The following is a 20,791-nucleotide window of genomic DNA, read 5'->3' on the forward strand; positions in this document are numbered from 1 at the left end:
GCTTCTTAGGACGGGCTCTTTCATGTGGAAGGTTAATTCGGTCAGTGGGAGCCAGCGCTCTTTTTGCCATTTCACAGGGAGCTAAATTTACTCTACCTGCATTCTGTAAATGTAAAAGCAAAACTTGGATCACAGCGCATCTTATTCCAGCTTGTTTTACAGTCATTTAAGCCCACCACTAAGGTTTACTGTGCCTACTGTTTCATATACTCATGCACATCAGCCATCAGCAACACTCCATCACACAAAACAGGAGCTGATGAAGACTGTGATCACTGATGGTTTAGCAATAAAGTTATTTATTTTTACAATATGTGTGTGTGTGTATATTACGTATATAAAAATACTACTATATTTGTATTTTATATTATATAAAGGTTATGCACACATATGTATGCATATATACACACATACGTATACACACTATTAGTAACACAATGTACCTGTTCACCCAAGTGCTCCAATGAAGATGGATGGTAAAATGAATGTTCTCACATCTACTTACATATCATCTACTCTACAGCCTATGAACTCAGGAAGTAATATTTTCTTTTGGGTATCTTTAAGAAGTACATTTCCTAGGGCTGTGGATACCATAGGTGATTTGACCTAGGTGAGGAAAAGTGAACTGAAAACCTAAGGAAAGAATTCACCAGTCGAGGTCGCATGAAGAATCTATCAGGGTTCATGGAGAAACGCATCCCCATTAATGGGTGTCTGAAAGCCACAGGTTCTACCTGCATGGGTGACTGTGTGGTCCTTGACCTTAGAGGAAGTAACTAGGTAGAATGTGACTGATTCAGGGCTACCACCCTGAACATGTGACGCAGTTGCTGCTTATGGATGAGCAAAGGAAGCAGTGTCCTGAGGTGGAATTGGCTTGTGGGTTTAGAATATTGTGTGTATCTAATGGTAAAGAGTGAGAGGATTGATTCAACCTCAAAGTGACCCTTCTGGTGATAAAATGGTCCCAAGAAGCCTTAAATACTCCAGGAAAGGCTTGCAAAGAGAACTCATCTGATGGGGCAAGCCTCATTTCTGGCTTTTTTTTTTTAACTACCATTTTTATTATTAATTTTATTGAATGGGGTTATAAATAATTACATCTTTTCTCCATTCCATTTCCTCCCTCTAGACCCTTCCATACACCTGTTCTCTCTCAAATTCATGGCCTCTTTTGTTATTGTGACATGCATGTATGTATATGCATATATATTCCTAAGTAATACAACCTTTAATCACAGCACCAGGAAGATAGAGACAGACACAGGTGGATCTCTGTGACTGTGAGCCTAGTGTTTCAGTCCAGCAGAACTAGATTCTAAAACCCTGCCTTTTATTTATTTATTTATTTTATGGCTTCTTTATGGAAGCTGCTGCTTTCTGCCTCTCCCTTCAGCAACCACTACCCTGATGGGACAGCAGCCACTGTTAGGAGCACACTCCACCGCCACCAAAACTTAGGAGTTGTTGAATGCTCAGATGATCATTGGCAGTTTCAGCCACAAAGCTGTCTATAATTACGGTGTGTGCACTTTAGACTTCACACTGTTGCATACTTTATAAACTGTAGTATGGGTATAGCTGACCGGCACTTGAAAGCTGAAAATCTGTATAGGTTGAGATACTGACTTCACTGGATCTGCCTGGAATGAAACAGTAGATACTAGCACTAGAAGTATGCATGTAACTTCTTTTCAGGCTGAAGTCTAGATTTCTCCACATGCTCACTCGTAACTGGCAATCTGGACTGCCTTATATATATCCTGAGTTTGTAAATCTTAAAGGCGGGGAATTTGAAATTGGCAGAGCACAGATCATACCTTGGTAGAAGGATCAAAGTGCTGAGTAAAATTGATTAAATAAAAAACTGAAAATACCCACTAAGTTTTTAAAATTGCCATTTTGTTTCTTTCTGAATAGTTTGCGGAGAAGTTTCTGTTGGGGAAGAAGAAGGTGAAGGAGAAACGGGTTGGATTGAAGGAGCTGCGATCCTCTTGTCAGTGGTGTGTGTGGTGTTAGTGACAGCTTTCAATGACTGGAGTAAGGAGAAACAGTTCCGAGGCTTGCAGAGTCGAATTGAGCAGGAACAGAAGTTCACCGTCATCAGGGGTGGGCAGGTCATCCAGATACCTGTAGCTGACATTACTGTTGGAGACATTGCCCAAGTGAAGTACGGTAAGCCAAGCAGAGCCCCACACCCTCCTACAAGATTCAGAGCTGGACAGAACGTGTGGATGGTTCAGCTTATCACTGCCTTCTCTTTCAGGTGATCTTCTTCCAGCTGATGGCATATTGATTCAAGGCAATGACCTGAAAATTGATGAAAGTTCATTGACCGGTGAATCTGATCATGTTAAGAAGTCTCTAGATAAGGATCCCTTACTTCTTTCAGGTACAGATTTATAAACTTGGAACGTTTTACTAAAAACCAAGAAGGTATCAACCTTGGAAGCCATAGAGATTTTTATAAGGATGGGTTTATAGATCTTGGAAAACAGAGCTGTATTTCATAAATGAGGATAGAATCCAAAAAGTGAGGAAATTTGAAAGATGGTGTTAATGTCAAAACTTAAATATAAGCCTAATGGTATCTTTTAAACTTTTTAATTTAACATTTTTATGGCCTGTTAAAGTATAACACTAAATGATTCTAGGTTTAAGACAAAGAAATGAACTCTGTGATGATTTGCAAAGAACTGGTTAGTTTTGTTTTAAATACAACTTTTAAGTTTACATGATCAACTACCTCACTGAACTGGTAAAGAATTAGTCGGAAACGTGCACTATGTCAAGTTATATGAGTGATGGACAGCAGGAATACTGGAGTAACATTCCTAACACCCAGTTGGGAAGAAATCTGAATGTGCATGTTATAAGAAGGGTTTCCATAGGTGAGAGTGCTGTTGGGAAGGTAGTGTACAGAGATGTCTGCTTAGGACACTCCTGGTCAAACCAGGAGTAACCATGTCAACTAAGGTTATTTGGCAATGAAGTTGCAAGGACGACGCAAAAACACTAGATGAAAAGAAGCAGGCATGCGGCAGGTGGCCTCCAGAAGCATGCTCATTCTTAACATTTAAATTTCTGAGACTCCCTACTCTTAATTTTATAGTAGTCTTTAAAGCATTTATGAAATTATTTCTCAGAATTATATTGTTAGACTAAATTTTATATTGGCGCTCAGGAAGCCAAATGTTAACTATTTGTCTTCCATTATGATTATCAAATGTTCATGGAATGCTAATAAGTCAAAGATTCCTGCTGGCTTAATTTTAAATGACTACTTAATAGCTTAGCAGCTATATTTTTTTTTCAGGCCTTGGTGAGCTTTGTATTTGAATAGATTGAACATGACTTTACGGAACCAGAGTCAAACTCGTAATATCTACAGAAATTAAGTTATAATCATAGCTTTAGACCAGAACCTAAAATTAACCATTATCTTTTTAAAATCTGTAATTATGATGAAAAAACGTACTGCAAAAAATCAAACAGCTGGGCAGTGGTGGTGCATGCCTTTAATCCCAGCTCTCAGGAGGCAGAGGCAGGCGGATTTCTGAGTTAGAGGCCAGCCTGGTCTACAGAGTGAGTTCCAGGACAACCAGGGCTATACAGAGAAACCCTGTCTCGGAAAAAACAAACAGACAAACAAACTAGTCAGTAACCAAGAATAACTACGTATTCATTTATGGAAAGGGTAATTGTCAATTATAACATATGAATTTCTTATTTTAAAAAAATTGAGATTTGTATGTATGTTTGTCAATACCCTGGGCCACTTAGGGTGCTCATCCTTTGAGTGTTTGTGTCGATGTACTAACAATTCATTTTGAGGATGTGTATTTTGGATATATAAGGATAATGTATACTTATTTTACTACTTCTTTGCCATGTTTGTAAGAAGCTAAAATCAGTGTTAACCAGTTAAGACCCATAGTCCTGCCAAAGGGGAGAGAAGTTATCCCAGTCATAATCTTATCATCATAGACTCATTGGCCATCACATTGGGTAACTGGAGATAGCCTTGAGGTGCCTTTGGATATGTATGCTCCGTGGACCTTTATGTACATGTACTTTGTTTCCATAGTGCTTAGCTGTCTCAGGATGGTCCCTTTAACTAAGCTTTAGTCCTCCGACAGAAATGGCTGGTAAGCTGTACACTCGCTATCCTAGCATGCCAAGAGAACTCTGCAAATTTTCCATGTTCAAAGAAAGATGGAAATGAATTTTGCACAGTCCCTTATCACAGGGCGGGTGGGAAAGTTTCTCTGCATTTATTTCCCTGTTCCAAAAATGTACTAAAAACCATGACATGCATTTATTTTTAAATTTACTCTTATGATGCCATCTCTTTCTGCTGTTCTTGGCTTCCTAAGTTTAGATTTCTGAGAGCAGTGCTCGGTTAGTGGTGGGATAGGACCTGAGCAAAGCTGTTGACTTTTCCTGTGCGCATTGGCTGCGAATGCTTGAGCAGACTTGGACTAAGGAAAAACAGACCCTAAAAACTGAAATCTGAAGAGAGCTAGAACTGTTCAAAGAAACTGTCTTTTATACACATACGTAATAAGTATTATTCTCCTGAATTCCATGTGTTTACCTTGTATCTTCACTGACAAAGGATGCAGTAATTAGTAAAACACTAAGAATTTAGAGGGCTTTTTATTATGCCAGAAAAATCAAAGACCTCAAAAGTGTACATTAGATAAGTGAGCCCTAGTGACTGGAGTAAGTACATGAACTTTATAGTCTTATTTAACAAATTACCCTTGGCATAGAAGATGGTGGTGAATGCTGTCGACCCTGGTCTGCAGATGCTTGTGAACTAAGACAAAATACAAACAGATGAAAGCTGTAAGGAACAGCTAATACAGAATCAAAAAGAGAAAACTCAGTCCATATAACTGCTTAGAATGCACACAGTAGTAGTGTGGAAAGAGTTGCAGAAATACTCATGCAGAAACTGGAGAGCAGTAACCAAACTGGTTGTTACACATATCCGCTATCTTGATAGAGCTGAATTCAATCCTTACCTTGTTTGTAATAGCTGTATAACTTTACAACTTTGCTAGAAAATAATAATAGTATTTGTCAATATTTAAGATTGTAAAGGACATGGCTGAATTCAGTGTTCCTCTTTGTGTTTGCTAGCCACCTGGATTGGGATTCTATGTTAGAATTGTGGACAAGAAAATCAAGAAAGTTGGTTGATCTCAAGACTAGCAGGATTCCGTAGGCTGTATGTAGAGTCAGAAATTATTGAGCCCTAAGAGGGATGTTAAACCACATGGTAGGAATATTCAAATATACCAGGACGAACTAGGGAGTCAGAAAAACTAGTTTGGTAGCTTGCCAGTCATCTTGGCAGACTGAATTGGAAACCTAGTTAGAAGTTGTGAGGTTAAGTATGGGAATATGTGTGCTGTGAACTTCTCCTGGTTATATGTGTATTTCTGAATGATCAATATGTTTATTAAATACTATCTATCCCTCATGCCCTACATCTTATACCGAATAATGACATCACTGAATACCCACACATTCCAAGCAGTATGCTAATTTTTCATTTATAGACTTTTTTGGGAATTGTTATTTATAGTACATTTTATGAAGTATGGGTACTCTAATCTGTATTTTCACAAGGAGTTGATACATTTTCATTTTCCTGTTTGTTACTTGGTGATAAAAGTTTTCGGCTCATGTATGACAGACTGCAAATTGCTTAAGCCTTAAGACTCAATGTTGGTCTGCTTTATTAAATATTGAGTGTATTTTTTAAAAAGTTTTACTAAAATTTGAAATTGGGTAGATGGAAACTTATAATTTTTACAAAGTTCTCTGTTGTTATAGGTACTCATGTAATGGAAGGTTCTGGAAGAATGGTAGTTACTGCTGTAGGTGTGAATTCTCAAACTGGAATTATCTTTACCTTACTTGGAGCTGGAGGTGAAGAAGAAGAAAAGAAAGATGAAAAGAAGAAAGAAAAGAAAAGTAGGTGTGGCGGTTTGCTGTAAGAATTGATATTTGGAAAGAACAATTGGGGATCTTGAAAACTGGTACCGAAATAGGTTTCTTTCATGAGACTGTGATATGAAAATATAAGATGTTAATTATCTAATTCACTTTCAAGTAACAAAGTAGTAATTCTTGAGGGGTTTTATTAGTACATCAGTGTACTCCACCACAGGAAGAGACGGTCAGTACATACTTAGTACTTCAGCCTGGGCTTTTTTTTCCCTGGTCATTTGATCAGCAACATGAATTGAGCTCTGGCTTCCTGGTTGTGTTTTTCTCCTTCTCTGCTAGCTTTCCATTTCATCCAGCTGTGTTGTACTCTTACTTGGTTTTCAGTCTTCACACTTTGTCCTTTCATGTGCTCCATTGTGTACGTACATGCTGAAGTATGTGCACACGGTCAACAGCTGTGCTTTGACATTCATGCTTGTGTCTCCATGTTGACCCCATTGTCACATATCCACATCTTTCATTTGACAGGTCCTGCTACCCCTCCAAGTGATCTTTCAGCAGACTTTGGTAGCATAGAGTTTATCCATAACGTTCTTAGAACAAACTGAACTACACAGAGAGACATCTCAGAATAAAAGTTCAGGGTATGCCATGCAGAAGGCCCTGCTGCACCCTGTCTGCTGGCATCTTCTGCACAGTCCATCACCCTGTATGCAAGCACCTTCTATACTATCCAGCGCAGAGGCACCTGTCAGGACCCGTTCTTCTTTGCCTTGACAGCACTTTGCTGTCCTGTAACCATTTGGACTTGTCAGGGTGTAAGCCTATATTTTGTTTTCTCACGAGAGTATTTTAAGATCTTTTTAAATAAGTGCCTGACTGAAACTTTGGCTTGCCATAAGTCTATATCATTGTTTTATTTTGTTGAGTTTTTTTTCTTTGTGGGGCGAAGTGGTTGTTGTGGTTTATGTTGCTGGGCATAAACCCCTGAGTCAGCTAGCCCCACAGTAGAGCTTCATGTATACTTAGACTTTTTTAAGGCAGGGTCTCAGGTTCTGCCTCAGGCTAGTCTTGAATCAGTGGGTAGCCCAGACTGGCTTAAGCTTGAGGCAATTGTCCCTGCTTCAAAGTATTGGTAGTCCTAACATGACACCTGGCTTGCAGCAACGCTGATGACCACCCCTTTAATCCCAGCACTAGGGAGGCAGAGGCAAGCAGGATCTCTGTGAGTTCAAGACTAGCCTGGTCTACAGGGTGAGTTACAGGACAGCAAGGGCTACGCAGAGACCCTGTGTTGAAAACAAACAAAAATGGTTGGGTGGATTGTTTGTGCATTATCTTTCCATATGAAGTTCTTATTTCGAACAAAATGCATTTGCGATTCCTCTTTGTGTTAAGAGTGTAGCTCGGTGGTAGAGAGCTTACTGGCAGACACAGTCTCTGGGTCCATTTTCTAACACTAGGGATTGGCAGATAGAAAGTTGTGGCTGAAGTCAAAGGTGGCTCACACAGTATTCTGGATTCCTCCGTTCAGTACCCCAGGCTGCCTTTGGTAAGTCACAATAGGCTTCTTGAAACATGGTGGTCATGGTTGCCGAACGCTTTGCACACTCCATCTTCATCTCCCTTCATCCTTAGTGTCAGGAAAGTGAACCTCGAAGAGGTTAACCTGATCAGGTAGCAAGTATCTGATCAGAGCCTCTCTGCTGTTAGCCTAACATACAGGAATCCTATGAACACAAGAAGTGTGCTGGCGACTGCTCTTACTGACCTATAGTAACTGTTCTAATAAGCACTGTTCCTAAGGTCTTACCCAACTGTCTCCCAGTCTAGCCTGGACTAGCCCTAGGAATTACCATTAAAAACATTGTCTAGCTTTTTTTATTTTTTACTTCTTTCTCCTCCCTCCCTCCAACCCTTCTCGTATCTTGCCTGCTTTGGCATCTAATCAGACACAGGCGAACCTGTCTCCATGTCCTGTCCACTTGCTTGCCAGCCTGGAATGTGCTTTTTCTGGTCTCCAAACCTGAGTTCCCTGAAAGGAGCCAGGTATTCTTTTACTATCGCCTGCCTCATCTTTCCCAAGCTTCTGTTCTTTCCTGCCCATATTTGTGCCAGGTTTCCCAGCTTGAAGATGCTCTTCTCGATAGAGAAGCTGGAGGAAAATAGGCTGCCTTGCTTGTTCTGGACAGTGGAGCCGGCCCCTCCTTGATCATTTCTTCAGACATGTACTCTTTCTGTGCTCCGTGAGTCTGATTTGGGGCATTGCTTTGACTGCTCATCATCCCGCTTGCTAGAGCTCCTGCTCCACTCGCTTGCCTCCTTGTCTTCTACACTCTTCATTCCCACTCCCACCAGAGCGCTCCTGTATGCCTGTTTTCTTTTTATAGCATCTCCTCCCTCCCTCCATCCTCTCTTTTTCTGCTTTCTCAGGGGTATGTCTGTATTTAGCTTGACGATCTCTTGCACCATATTCGGGCTTATTGTAACTTATCAAAGAATAAAGTATGCATATCCTAAACTGTTTTGGAGTACTCTCCCGTGGTAAGACCTAGGAAGTGATTGACGGGGTCAGCAAGCTGCTGTTTTCTGTTTGTACACCTATACACCATTGCGTAACAATTCTCTTATAGAAATGTGAACTACCTCTGCATAATTTAGCATGGACGTATTCATTTCTTTTGGAAAGCTTTAATTCCCATTTTGTTCCTACAGATAAGAAGCAAGATGGAGCTATTGAGAATCGCAACAAAGGTAAATTCAGGAAGATAAGAAGTACAGTTAGCTTATTTTCTTTTACCTCCAAAAATAGATCTGCTGTGTACTATATTTATCCAAAATTAGGGAGCATGTGACAGGGAACATAAACAGTGTTAACTTGGATTAACCTCTCTGGCCAGTGCTGTAGTCTTGCTGTCTCTACAGTCTTCAGAGGGTATTAATTATGGTTTGTGCTACCATGCTTAGGTAGCTTTCCACGTAAGGGTTTCAAAGTGCTTTATATACCTACAATGAAATAGTTGGTAGAGAAAATTCTGTATAGTTTAAATTACATTTAAAAGTCTATAAACAGCTGGGCACTAGTGGCGCACACCTTTAATCCCAGCACTTGGGAGGCAGAGGCAGGTGGATTTCTGAGTTCGAGCACAGCCAGGGCTACATAGAGAAACCCTGTCTCAAAAACAAAAGAAAGAAAGAAAGAAAGAGAGAAAGAAAAGTCTATAAATACATGCATGTTTTTCTATGTATAATCATATACAATATTCTTCATTGGATCAATAGTTACATGAGTGGGATCTGTTGTCTTTATATAACCTCATGCCCAATATCACATGAAAAGAAAGAAATTTAGTATTCTTAGTTTAAGGACTGTATGCTTCATTCTTATCACTGAATGTGGCATCTTTAAATCTTAGAACAGGCTAATCTCACTGTTGTCTTATTCCCTCTGTGTAGCCACCCCAATACACACACACACTCTTACACTTGAATTTATAGTTCAGCTTTTTTTTGTCAGAAACTGATTTTGTGGAAGGAAGGAAGGAAGAAAGGAAGGAAGGAAGGAAAAATCTTTATCATGCCTTTACAATACAACCAAATTGTGTTTTCTCTGAACTTAGCAAAAGCCCAAGATGGTGCAGCAATGGAGATGCAACCTCTGAAGAGTGAAGAAGGAGGGGATGGTGACGAGAAAGACAAAAAGAAAGCAAATCTGCCAAAAAAGGAAAAGTCCGTGTTACAAGGGAAACTCACAAAACTGGCTGTTCAGATTGGCAAAGCAGGTACGGCCCAGGAGAACTGGCAGAAGAAAGCGGGTGATGGCTTTCAGATACCTGAATTGGCTTTAAAAGTGTCTTTTGCCGCAGCAAGGGCTGGAAATCGTCATTTTGCAAGAGCATAGGATATTAGAAGAATATTTTTAACTTTGGACAGGCCCTTTTGAATTACTGTAAACTCAATATGATTGCAGCATTCAGGCCCTACTCCTTCTGCCAGTGAGATAATCAGTGGTCAGGTTAAAATTTATGCCCGTATTTGCTTAATTTACAAGTCCATGCAGTCATCTCTAAATTTCTAGGGTTAGAAATGAAAAAGGGCTGTCAAGAAGATTGTCTGGCACAAATTGTCGAACCCCAAAAGTTTCTTAGCATGCACTCTGCTCAGCCTTTCATTGACTGTGAAAAAAAATGTACTTTTCTGGACATAATAATTTTGTTCAGCTGAAAAGACTTGTAATTGTGGAGCTGATTTACTGCCATGCTGCCTTTAAAAGGCAGGCAGCACCTACGGAACCAACACTGCTCTTCAGAGGAGCAGTAAAGGGGAGCCCGTGGTAAGGCCGTATCGCCAGCATTGCTGCCTTCTGACAGGCGCTGTATGTAACGCACATGCATTATGAGAGATGCCATCATTGGACAGCTAGGAGTATAATCGGTGAAGCAGCCTGTGCTTTGTACTCAGTAGGCTTATTCCCTAATAGCAGATACACGTGTGTATTGATTGACTCCTATTAGAAATGGTGGACTTGAGTAGTGATAGCTATAAGTACTTACTAGATGTTTAGACTTGCTTTATGTTTTAATACTCATTTGTAAGAGGCTATGTAACACATCTCATAGGGGCTCAATGTCTTGTAATATGTAGTTAACATTTCTTTTTCCTAGTTAATGAGTTAGTGAAGATAGATCAAAAATAAGTGAGGAAATGATCCAGGTAGTCTAATTTTATGTGTATATTTTAAAACATGGAGTTAATTTAATTTCAAGACTGTTAAATTGCTGGGCAGTGGTGGCACGCACCTTTAATCCCAGCACTTGGAAGGCAGAGGCAGGTGAATTTCTGAGTTTGGGGCCATCCTGGTCTACAAAGTGAGTTCCAGGACAGCCAGGGATATACAGAGAAACCGTCTCGGAAATAAATAAATAAATAAAGAAATAAATAAATAAATAAATAAATAAATAGACTGTTAAATTGACCCGTCTTCCCAATGTCTTTTCAGAATGTTGAGCATAGTGAACAGCAGCTTACACTGGCGTGTGGGGAGTCACTTGTATTTGCTTCTTACATTTTTCTCCATCTTAGACAAGGCGAAGTTATAAAAGAATCACAAAACCTTGTCTCTCAGTTCTCTGGGGTCAGGGCTTAAGTCTGAAGGGTGTCAGGTGTGATGAGTCAGTACACCCTGGGGATAACAGCTGCTCAGGAAAATCGAAAAAGAAATAACTAAGCTGGTTATAAGAATAGCCCTACAGTGCTGTTGCAGAGTTCCAGTGGGTAGCAGCTGCTGTATTTAAACAATTGTTCCATTTCCTGCCTTTATAGGTCTGCTGATGTCTGCCATCACAGTTATCATCCTAGTGTTATATTTTGTGATCGATACCTTCTGGGTTCAGAAAAGACCATGGGTTGCAGAGTGCACACCAATCTACATCCAGTACTTTGTGAAGTTCTTCATTATTGGAGTCACCGTTCTAGTGGTCGCTGTGCCAGAAGGTCTTCCACTGGCGGTCACCATCTCACTGGCTTACTCAGTCAAGGTTAGTGAGGGATAGTTAAGTAGCTGTATTGCTTAAAGCCTCCTCTGGTATAGAAAACGCACACCCAGGGCGTCCTTTTCTGGCCTGGAAAGTGGAGGGTTTCCATTTCCTTAAAGATGCAGGCAGTGATTCCATGATTTCTGTGCACAGAGGGCCGTTCATTTCGGAAGGATAGCCAGCCTTGCGAGGTCTCACCACACCTTCACTCCCATCCATTCATAAAGTTGAGGTCAGGGTGTGTGCAATCAGTATTTGGCATAAGAGCAAGCAAGATGCTTTGCTTAAGCCCGGTTCCTGAGCCTTCTTGTTACTGCTTTGCTGTTCCTACAAGGACGTCTTCCCATTTGTGGGCAGATTTACATTTCCAGAAACAATTCAGATATTATTTGCATATGTAAAATCTTTTGACTCCCGGTGGCTCACAAAGTCCTGCTCATTCTGGCCCTAACTCCTTGTGCCCATCTGCCCTACCTACTCTCCCTCTGGTCCAGCCTTCCCTGCTGGTGTTGAGACATTCCATCAAGGATTTGCCTTTCATAATGGGTTTGCTGGTTACTATTAACAGAAGAATGCTGCTGCTCTTGTAACTTGTGAAGTTAGTTAGCATTTCTCCTTAAAAAGCATTTCTGACAGTGAGAAATCTAACAGTCATAGTCTCGGTGCTGACATTTTCCCTTCACGGTTCCAAATGTTTTACAAATGGCCAGTCATAAGAATGGGTTTGGCCTACTGTTTGAGGGTTATTTTTTTTTTAATGTATTGTGTCTGCATGTTTGTGTGTCACACGGTATGCATGTGCAAGTCAGAGGACAACTTGCAGAAGTGGATTCTTTCCTTCCTCTATGTAGGACCCAGAAATCCACATCAGGTCATCAGACTTAGTGGCAAGCAGCTTTAACCATGGAGCCACCTTGCCAGTCCCCGCTGTTTATTTTCTTTCAGACATTTAACATAGATTTTATAATTTAAATTTCTTAATATATTAGGGTGTTACAGAACACAGTTTAACCATCTATTTGTACCTTTTTAGTACTTTTAAATGATTAGAAATAATTAGAATATAGGGTTTTTTTTTTAGACAAACCGATCATTTATTTTATCAAAATTGTCATTAGTTCATTTTGAACAGTCTTTAATGGTTAATTTTTCAGTTGATCAGGAAGATATAGATGCGTTGATTTGATTTGTGTTCCTTGAATAAAGAAGTGAGAGATCATTGTGCTTCGAGTCCTTTAAGCTTGCATTCAATGTCTGCTTGGCCCTAATGTAATCAACATCTGTCCCTTTATGGTGTGTATGGTCCTTATACATCCTGTTTTGTAAAACTGAACATGCTTCCTTATCTGCAATTTTCATTTTTTTATGTTCACACATTCTGATCATAATTTGGGAAGTATACACTTCTCTTTTATTCAAAAACTGGACTTTTATATTCCCTTGTGAATTGGTTATAGGTAGGGGAAGTTTGGAAATGAATCCGTGTAATTTCTACCATGTATATAATGTAAATGCCTTTTGTCACTGTTGGGAAAACTCTTGGCATCTTTACCATCATCCTCTTTAGTTATAAAGGAAGCAGTGACATATGCTTTGATCCTGAAAGCAAAAACTCCCAGCAATTGGATGAGTGAAAATGACCCGGTAAAGTCTTTGAGTGTTAACTTGGCCTGGAAAAGTAAAGGGAAACAGATGCCACCCAAGTGGCTTCAGACTCACGAATTTTCATTTTGTCTGACTAAAGCTCTGTTTTTGTTGGAAATCGATAAGGGATCTTCTTATTTGCTACTTAGTGAAACTTAGTCCTTTATCTTGCATTACCAGAATTATCACTAAGATTGCCATGGAGGTAAGACATTTCACTAAGCATACGAGAGAGGCATGTTATACCTAATGAAAGATCCTGAGATCTGTGTTAGGTTATGTAATACATCAGTAACATGCTTGAAACCATTGCTGGTTGGATTCTCTTTGGTGGCCTATTTGGGTAGATCAAATATTCTAAAATCCTTCTGGTACTTTTGAATTGATTTTAACTGATCTTATTGCAATATCATGAGGTGATTGTCTTTCTGTGTAGTTTAACTGTCTTGGGTTGTGGTTTCATTTTCTTGTTTTGCCACTGTAGAAAATGATGAAGGATAATAACTTAGTGAGACATCTGGATGCTTGTGAGACCATGGGGAATGCTACAGCTATCTGTTCAGATAAAACAGGAACCCTGACAATGAACAGGATGACGGTTGTCCAAGCTTACATAAATGAAAAGCATTATAAAAAGGTTCCGGAACCAGAAGCCATCCCACCGAACATCCTGTCCTACCTGGTAACAGGAATTTCTGTGAATTGTGCTTATACGTCAAAAATATTGGTAAGGTTCCTTTAATTTATATTCGTGAAGATGCTACTGTTTATAGTATAGCTTACTATAAGGTCTGTTTGCTTGTTTATTACCATTGTGTTTGTGTGGAGGCATGAATGCCATGGAGCATCTGTGGAGGTCAGAGGTTAACTTTATGAAAGAGATTCTCTCCTTCTATGTTTACCTGTGTTCCAGGAGTCAAACTCAGGGTTCTAGGCATGTGCTCATACCATAACCCCTAAGCCATCTTCTAGTCCACATTTGTAGGGGTTTTTTATCTTTTTAATTTCTGGTATTCAGGAAATTTGAGGCTTACAGTCAGAATTCCTGGCTGTGTTCTTAATTTTATTATTATTTGCAGTGGTGGCTATACAGCAAAGGACCCTGTACCTGTTAGGTCAGTGTTCTACCCCCCACTCTACATCCCCCGCCCACTACTCATTATACTAAGTTATCATTGCTATGTTCATGTTGTAAAAGACTGGGCTGTCTCACAGTAGAACATCAGTATTCATTCCTAGAAGCCCTGAGAACTGCTGTCAGTGCATACTTTATATATGCTGTCTTGCTGGGGTTTTTTTTTTTTCCTACCCATAAAGTTATCTTTACACATTTAAAAAGCTCATAAAGCAATCATAGATTTTGTGAGAACTTTATTAAGTTATTTTCGACTTTGCAAGCTTTAAATTTTTATTTAAGCAGAAAGCGTAACATGTATGTTTGGCTTTTTATTGTCTAGTGACTTATTAAACCTGTGGGCAAAAATTATATTGCAAGTTGGCTAATGAAAACATGGGTGAGTGGGTTAGAAAGCTAGGTGGTTCTGGTCCTAGGCCTGGTCTTGCCATTTACTATCAAAAGTCTAAGCTTTTGCTTTCTATAAATAATGACCTTATTATGAATTACCTAATATAAAAATATACAATAAAAGTAGGAAGAGAAAATGGAATTAAGTCCTGCTGTGTATGAGGAATCAACTGTAAGATAGATGCATCTTATGTCATTTAAGTAGAAGGTTTTAAGTACACCCATTTATAGCTACTGAAGCCACTGTAGCAGTTAGAAAGCTTGACAGAAGTTCACTTGACTAGCAACTAGCTGGATGGACTTAGGCAGAAGTCACGTCACCCTTCCCCAAAATTCTTTCTACCTTACTGTGCTCTGCTGGAAAATTCTCATAGAAGATGTTTCTACATCATTTTGTTTCAGAATGCTGTGCTCTGTATTGCATTTTAAGTTAATTTTTTTAATAGGGAAGCAAGATAAATGTAGCTTTTAATGTTTATTTATTTATTGTTTTTACAGCCACCAGAGAAAGAGGGTGGATTACCTCGTCACGTGGGTAATAAAACAGAATGTGCCTTGTTGGGATTTCTCTTGGATTTAAAGCGGGATTATCAAGATGTTAGAAATGAAATACCAGAAGAAGCATTGTACAAAGTCTATACCTTCAATTCTGTTAGGAAATCCATGAGCACAGTCCTGAAAAATTCGGATGGAAGTTTCCGGATCTTCAGCAAGGGTGCCTCTGAGATAATTCTGAAAAAGTAAGCATGAAGGGCTTGGATGAGTGAGACTGTTGCATACGGGACACCTCCGTATGGTAGTTATGAGCATCATGCATTTGGACGGCATCACAGAGCTTTGCAGCATCCTTTCTGGTATCCAGATAGGCCTGCTGTGTTCTCCCTCGTGCACTCTAGCTTCTTATGTCTCAGCAGTTTGCTCTAGGGAAAATAAGCCCATCATATTTAGTGTGGTAATTTAAATAAGCTAAGCTTTCGTGGTTTTGTGAGACCTAGGCTACAATAGCTTTCTGTCATCCACATCACAGTTATGTGGTTTCAGTGGGACAGGTTAGAAACCTGTTGTGTCTCTGGCTTTCTTGGTAACAGATAAATGGCAAAGGAGAGGTTTTTTTTTTTTTTTTTTTTTTTAGTCAATCAGGCATTGACTTCTACCTTGCAACCAAGTAGCTTTGGAGTCAATGGCAGAATTTCTTTTCTCCTTACTTTCCATTTTCCTTCATTAGAAAAAGGGATGGCGAATAATAACTTTGAGAGTGAAGCAAAACAGTGTGTGTACGTATTTTTATAGAGGGTGGTTGGAGGTGGGGATACAGGAACTCACGGTAATGTTTACATTCTGCTTTGAGACTGAGCAGGTGAGGATGAATAAACCAGGTAATAGCATTAAAGCATTTCTTCATCTAAGCTCTGTGACAGAAAGCTAGGTATGGTGGCCTTTGCATATGACCCCAGCATTTGAACGTCACGGGGATTACAAGTTAGACACTTAGGCCAGACAGCATAGTGAAACCCTATGTTAAAAACCTTGTTTGAAAGACAGAAGCACAAAAGGTGTGACTGAAAGTAATTCCTGAATGAGGAAGTAAGGTGGTCGGGGTGAGAGGAGTGATGAGTGCTAGGAACTGATGAAGCTGCTGCTGTTACAGTAACCCTGGCTGAGAGGTGAGAGCCACAGAGGAAAGCAGCACGGAATCCAAAGGAATGGGCGCATCATGTACACTTGAGAGGAAGGGATGTGGGCTTAGGAGATGGTGGTACCTTGCGGGTAAAGAAGCAAGTGTTCAGGTCAAACTGTTAGAGTTACCAGAACCCCTGAGGTAACGTTGATGGCAAGTACATGGCATGCGGGTGACATTCAGTGTTGTGCACCAAGGTTAAAGCAGCTGATAGAATACTTCAGCACTGATGGGAAGCCTCAGAAAGCAGAACAGAAGGTGTGGGTTTAGCAGACGCCCCCATGGAAGCACACAGGCACATCACCAAGAGAGGCAGCTAGTACAGTGTGACTTCACCACTTACTGTGGGGAAGGTTGGGGTTAGTGTCACTAAAAACTAAACTATTCTGACATAATGTTTGCCATAGAACACTTGTTATTTTAACAAAAAGATTCTTTTTTCTTTTATGGCTAAAACAGTATAAGTGATAAAATGACCTCACAGGTAAGGGGTTGATCAAACTTAAAAACTGTTTATTTAAAAGGAGAAAATATGCCAGGCAGTGGTGGCACACGCCTTTAATCCCAGCACTTCAGAGGTAGAGACAGGCAGATTTCTGAGTTCGAGGCCAGCCTGGTCTACAGAGTGAGTTCCAGGACAGCCAGGGTTATACAAAGAAACTCTGTCTTGGGAAAAAAAAAAAAAAGGAGAAAATATTTTTGACCGCTCGGGAATCTTTGTGAAAATGCTTTAAGAATAATGTTTTCAAAAGAGAAAGTTTAGAGACAGCCAGAGGTAACCGGTTAAGAACTGTGAATAAGAGCCATCCAGAGGAGGAGGGTTTTATAAAAGGAGAGTGAAGAAGTCTATAGAGGGCAACATATAACATTCCCTAGTTTCCCTCTGTTACATTTGCCAGAAATAGCATTAACTCTTACTTTTGTTAATTATTGATGTTGCATTCAATGTTTCCTTTTAGGTGTTTCAAAATCTTGAGTGCTAATGGTGAGGCAAAAGTATTCCGACCCAGAGACCGCGATGACATTGTGAAAACCGTGATTGAGCCCATGGCATCTGAAGGTCTGAGAACCATATGCCTAGCGTTCAGAGACTTCCCAGCAGGGGAGCCAGAACCAGAGTGGGATAACGAGAACGATGTTGTCACCGGCCTTACTTGTATCGCAGTCGTGGGGATTGAAGATCCTGTGAGGCCTGAGGTAGTGAAACCTCCCATTCTGATTGCTCAGAGTCCCATGCTTTGTGGATCTAGGCAGTAACCACATTAATCGGTCTTCCAGTAAAACTCCTGGTGTTGGTGATCTTTTTGACTCTGACCCAAAGATGAATGACATAACAGCAATGTGACAAAAATAATATAGTTAGCATACATTACCCCATTATGCTATTCAGTAAGGCAACTTCCCTGGTTTACTGTGAGTTTATAACACCGTAACCTAGCACAGTGCCTTAACTGTGCACACCTTTCAGTTGATGATTATTAACTTAATAAGGCATGCCTTTAGATGATTAGGTTTCATTCTCCAGACCAGGACCATCCAGTAGAGCACTGAATGAAGGCAGGAATGTCTCATTTTTCTCATTACAAAAGCCACTGGGTGTGTGTATCTATTATGTTCTTGAGGTGTGACTAGTACAATTAGAAACCTTTAATTTTTTTAAAAAGATCTATTCAGTTTTATCGTATGTACATTGGTGGTCTGCCTGCATGTGTGTCTCTGTGAGGGTGTCAGATTCCCTGGAAATAGAATTACAGGCAGTTCTGAACTGCCATGTATTGTAAGTGCTAGAAATTGAACCTGGGTCCTCTGGAAGAGCAGCCAATCCTCTTGACCTCTGAGCCATCTCTCCAGCCGTGGAAAACTGAATTTTTAACTTAAATTCAAATACTTATCATAACTGGTAGCAGAATGTGCTAGACTTTGTCCTTTTAAATTGGTTGAAATTTGTGTTCACTTGCTGGCTCTTTGGTTTTGAAGTATATCCCATGTATTTGTTCTGGGTACTAGAGACAGAAAGAGTTTAGAAATCTGGTCCCTGGCTTCAAAGAAGTCAGTGTGTCTTGAGTGACAACGGACAGAGTATTTGATGCTCGTCTATTACTAGTTGTGCAGAGACCATGGGGTATCAACCTAATCTAAAGCAATAGTATCCTTTTATTAAGTCGTCTCTGGCTAGCTATGTGTTAAGAGCATTTCACATGTAACCTTATCTAGTGCTCACTCAGTAACTGGAATATTAATTGCTCTGATTTGACAGAGGGAAAAATTGAGATGTGCAGTAGAACTCTATGTCCAAACCCCAGTTCTGTAAAACAAAAGTTAGCTATACTCCCCCTCTGCAGGGCTCAAGTAGGACTTTTTTTTTTTTTTTTTTTTTTTTTTGAGACAGGGTTTCTTTGTGTAGCCCTGGCTGTCCTGGAACTCATTCTGCAGACCAGGCTGGCCTTGAACTCAGAAATCCGCCTGCCTCTGCCTCCCGAGTACTGGGATTAAAGGTGTGCGCCACCACTGCCCGGCTAAATAGGACTTCTGAAACATTGATTACTGGTCTAAGTCTTAAAGCTCAGGGGATATGAGCTAAGGAAGGGGGTGCGGGAACTTAGAGAGCACAGTAAGTGCATCTAAGCAGAGGGAACTACATAAGAACTACTTTTGTTTAATGATTGTGTCATGTCATTTATTCAACCTGTGATGCTGGGCAGCCATCTGAGAACAGGAAATACTGATTTCAGGGAGCAAGACAGTCAGAGAATTTGTATTCTGGAAGAAAACGCCCAACTTATACAAGGATAGATGCCTAGATAGACTGCCAGTGGGAAGGAAACACACAAATAGGTACAAGGGTGGATGCTAGGACAGTATCCAGTGGGAAGGAAAGATTTGGGAGGAATACTACTAGCCCTGCTCTCATAATACTTACATGTTTAATGGGTGAAGGGGCACCTATGAGAATGGAAATGTGATATTAAATTGGACTTGCAAGAGCATAAGAGTTGTAAAGGATATGCACAGGGTCATAAAATAAGGTAGTCGAGGAAGACCATATTAAGAGTTTGAGCTGAAATGAAATATGGTGGCACACTATGAGCCAGGCCTATAAATAGCTGCAAGAACATTCCAGGCTATATTAGTCATGGTTCTCTAAAGGAACAGAACTTACAGAATGAATCTATATCTATATAGAAAGGAGGTTTATTAGACTGGCTTACAGGCTGTACTCTGTCTAGTCCAACAATGGCTGTCTACCAACCAGTCCAGGAACCCATTAGTTGTTCCCTCAGTGAGGCTGGCTCTCTCAGCTGGTCCTCAGCACACGCTAGAATCCTGAAGAAGTAGGCTCTTATGCCAGTGAAGGAATGGATCTGCCAGTGGGATGGGGAGAGCCAGCAGGCAAAACAAACTTCCTTCTTTGCCCTTTAGATGGACTGCCAGCAGGTGTGACCTACATTGAAGGTGGGTCTTGTCAGCAGAAAAGATCTAGGTTAAAAGTGGCTCTTCCCACTATGAATGATACAGTTAAGAAAAATATCCCTCACAGGTGTACCCAGCCATGTAGGTTTTAGTTGATTCCATATGTAGTCAAGTTAACAACCAAGAATAGCCATTCTACAGGCAAACAGCAAAATGTGCAGGTGAGAAAATAGTACTGAGCTATTTTAAAGACGGGAAGGAAGCCAGCATGGTGCCAAGTGTAGAGAGTCGGGAGGTAAGATTATCCGTGCCCTAACTTGAGTGTAAGCCCTCTGAAGGTTTTTTTCTAAAATTTAGGCATTATAACATTATTTATGTGCTAAAATATTTTGAAGACTAGAAAGAGAGATTTAGAAACAGAAAAACCAGTGAGACTTGTAACACTCATCTCTAGCAGTACTTGGACATCATGACAGGGAGGATGAAATGAAGGATGACGTTGGGGGTGGACTCATAGGGATGCTGGCTTTGAGTGTGCTGTGTTTTGGCCATGTTTAGGTATATGAGACATCCTGTGTGTATCACATGAGCATTTGAACCTAGAAGCCACAAAATAGTCGAAGCTGGAGAAATTACTCATGAGACCAAAAGAGACAGAGAAAGTGTATAGCCAGAGGAACGGGTAGAGACTGAGAGCCAATTAGAAGCCTTACAGAGGAAGAGGAACCAGTCTCCATGTTGTATAATTTGATGGGTGGCAGAGGGTATTGCCATGTCAGAAGAGTGAAACAAAACTGTGGTTTGAGAGATCAAGATAAACTTAGCTTGGTGTTTGCCATCTTATGGGCTCATCCAGACCTTTGCCAACCTTTGGTCATAGGAATGCCAGGCAAAGTTCTGTGCATTGACCTGCAGCTTAAATTTTATCTACTAGAATACTAAGTCAGGACGTCAGTAATTTTGTCTGTTGGAGAAACCTAACTCTTCCTAACTCCATTATATTCTTGGTATTTTAGTAGATAGAGAGGTTTT

General features: G+C 40.2%; 1 protein-coding gene across 6 annotated transcripts in view; it reads left to right on the forward strand.

Moving 5' to 3' along the window:
* The window catches only part of Atp2b1 (ATPase plasma membrane Ca2+ transporting 1), a 106,956-nt gene that overhangs the window by 67,258 nt on the left and 18,907 nt on the right, over positions 1 to 20,791 (forward strand). For all 6 annotated transcript variants that reach the window (XM_031349474.1, XM_031349469.1, XM_031349471.1 and 3 more), the window contains exons 4-12: positions 1,924 to 2,178; positions 2,270 to 2,395; positions 5,851 to 5,991; positions 8,683 to 8,721; positions 9,588 to 9,749; positions 11,290 to 11,504; positions 13,630 to 13,872; positions 15,169 to 15,410; positions 17,308 to 17,545. In XM_031349474.1, the coding sequence (XP_031205334.1) occupies positions 1,924 to 2,178; positions 2,270 to 2,395; positions 5,851 to 5,991; positions 8,683 to 8,721; positions 9,588 to 9,749; positions 11,290 to 11,504; positions 13,630 to 13,872; positions 15,169 to 15,410; positions 17,308 to 17,545 (1,661 nt within the window). The remainder of the gene's footprint in view (positions 1 to 1,923; positions 2,179 to 2,269; positions 2,396 to 5,850; positions 5,992 to 8,682; positions 8,722 to 9,587; positions 9,750 to 11,289; positions 11,505 to 13,629; positions 13,873 to 15,168; positions 15,411 to 17,307; positions 17,546 to 20,791) is intronic.

This window comes from Mastomys coucha, unplaced genomic scaffold (assembly GCF_008632895.1).
Source record: "Mastomys coucha isolate ucsf_1 unplaced genomic scaffold, UCSF_Mcou_1 pScaffold4, whole genome shotgun sequence".
NCBI classification, from domain to species: Eukaryota; Metazoa; Chordata; class Mammalia; order Rodentia; family Muridae; genus Mastomys; species Mastomys coucha.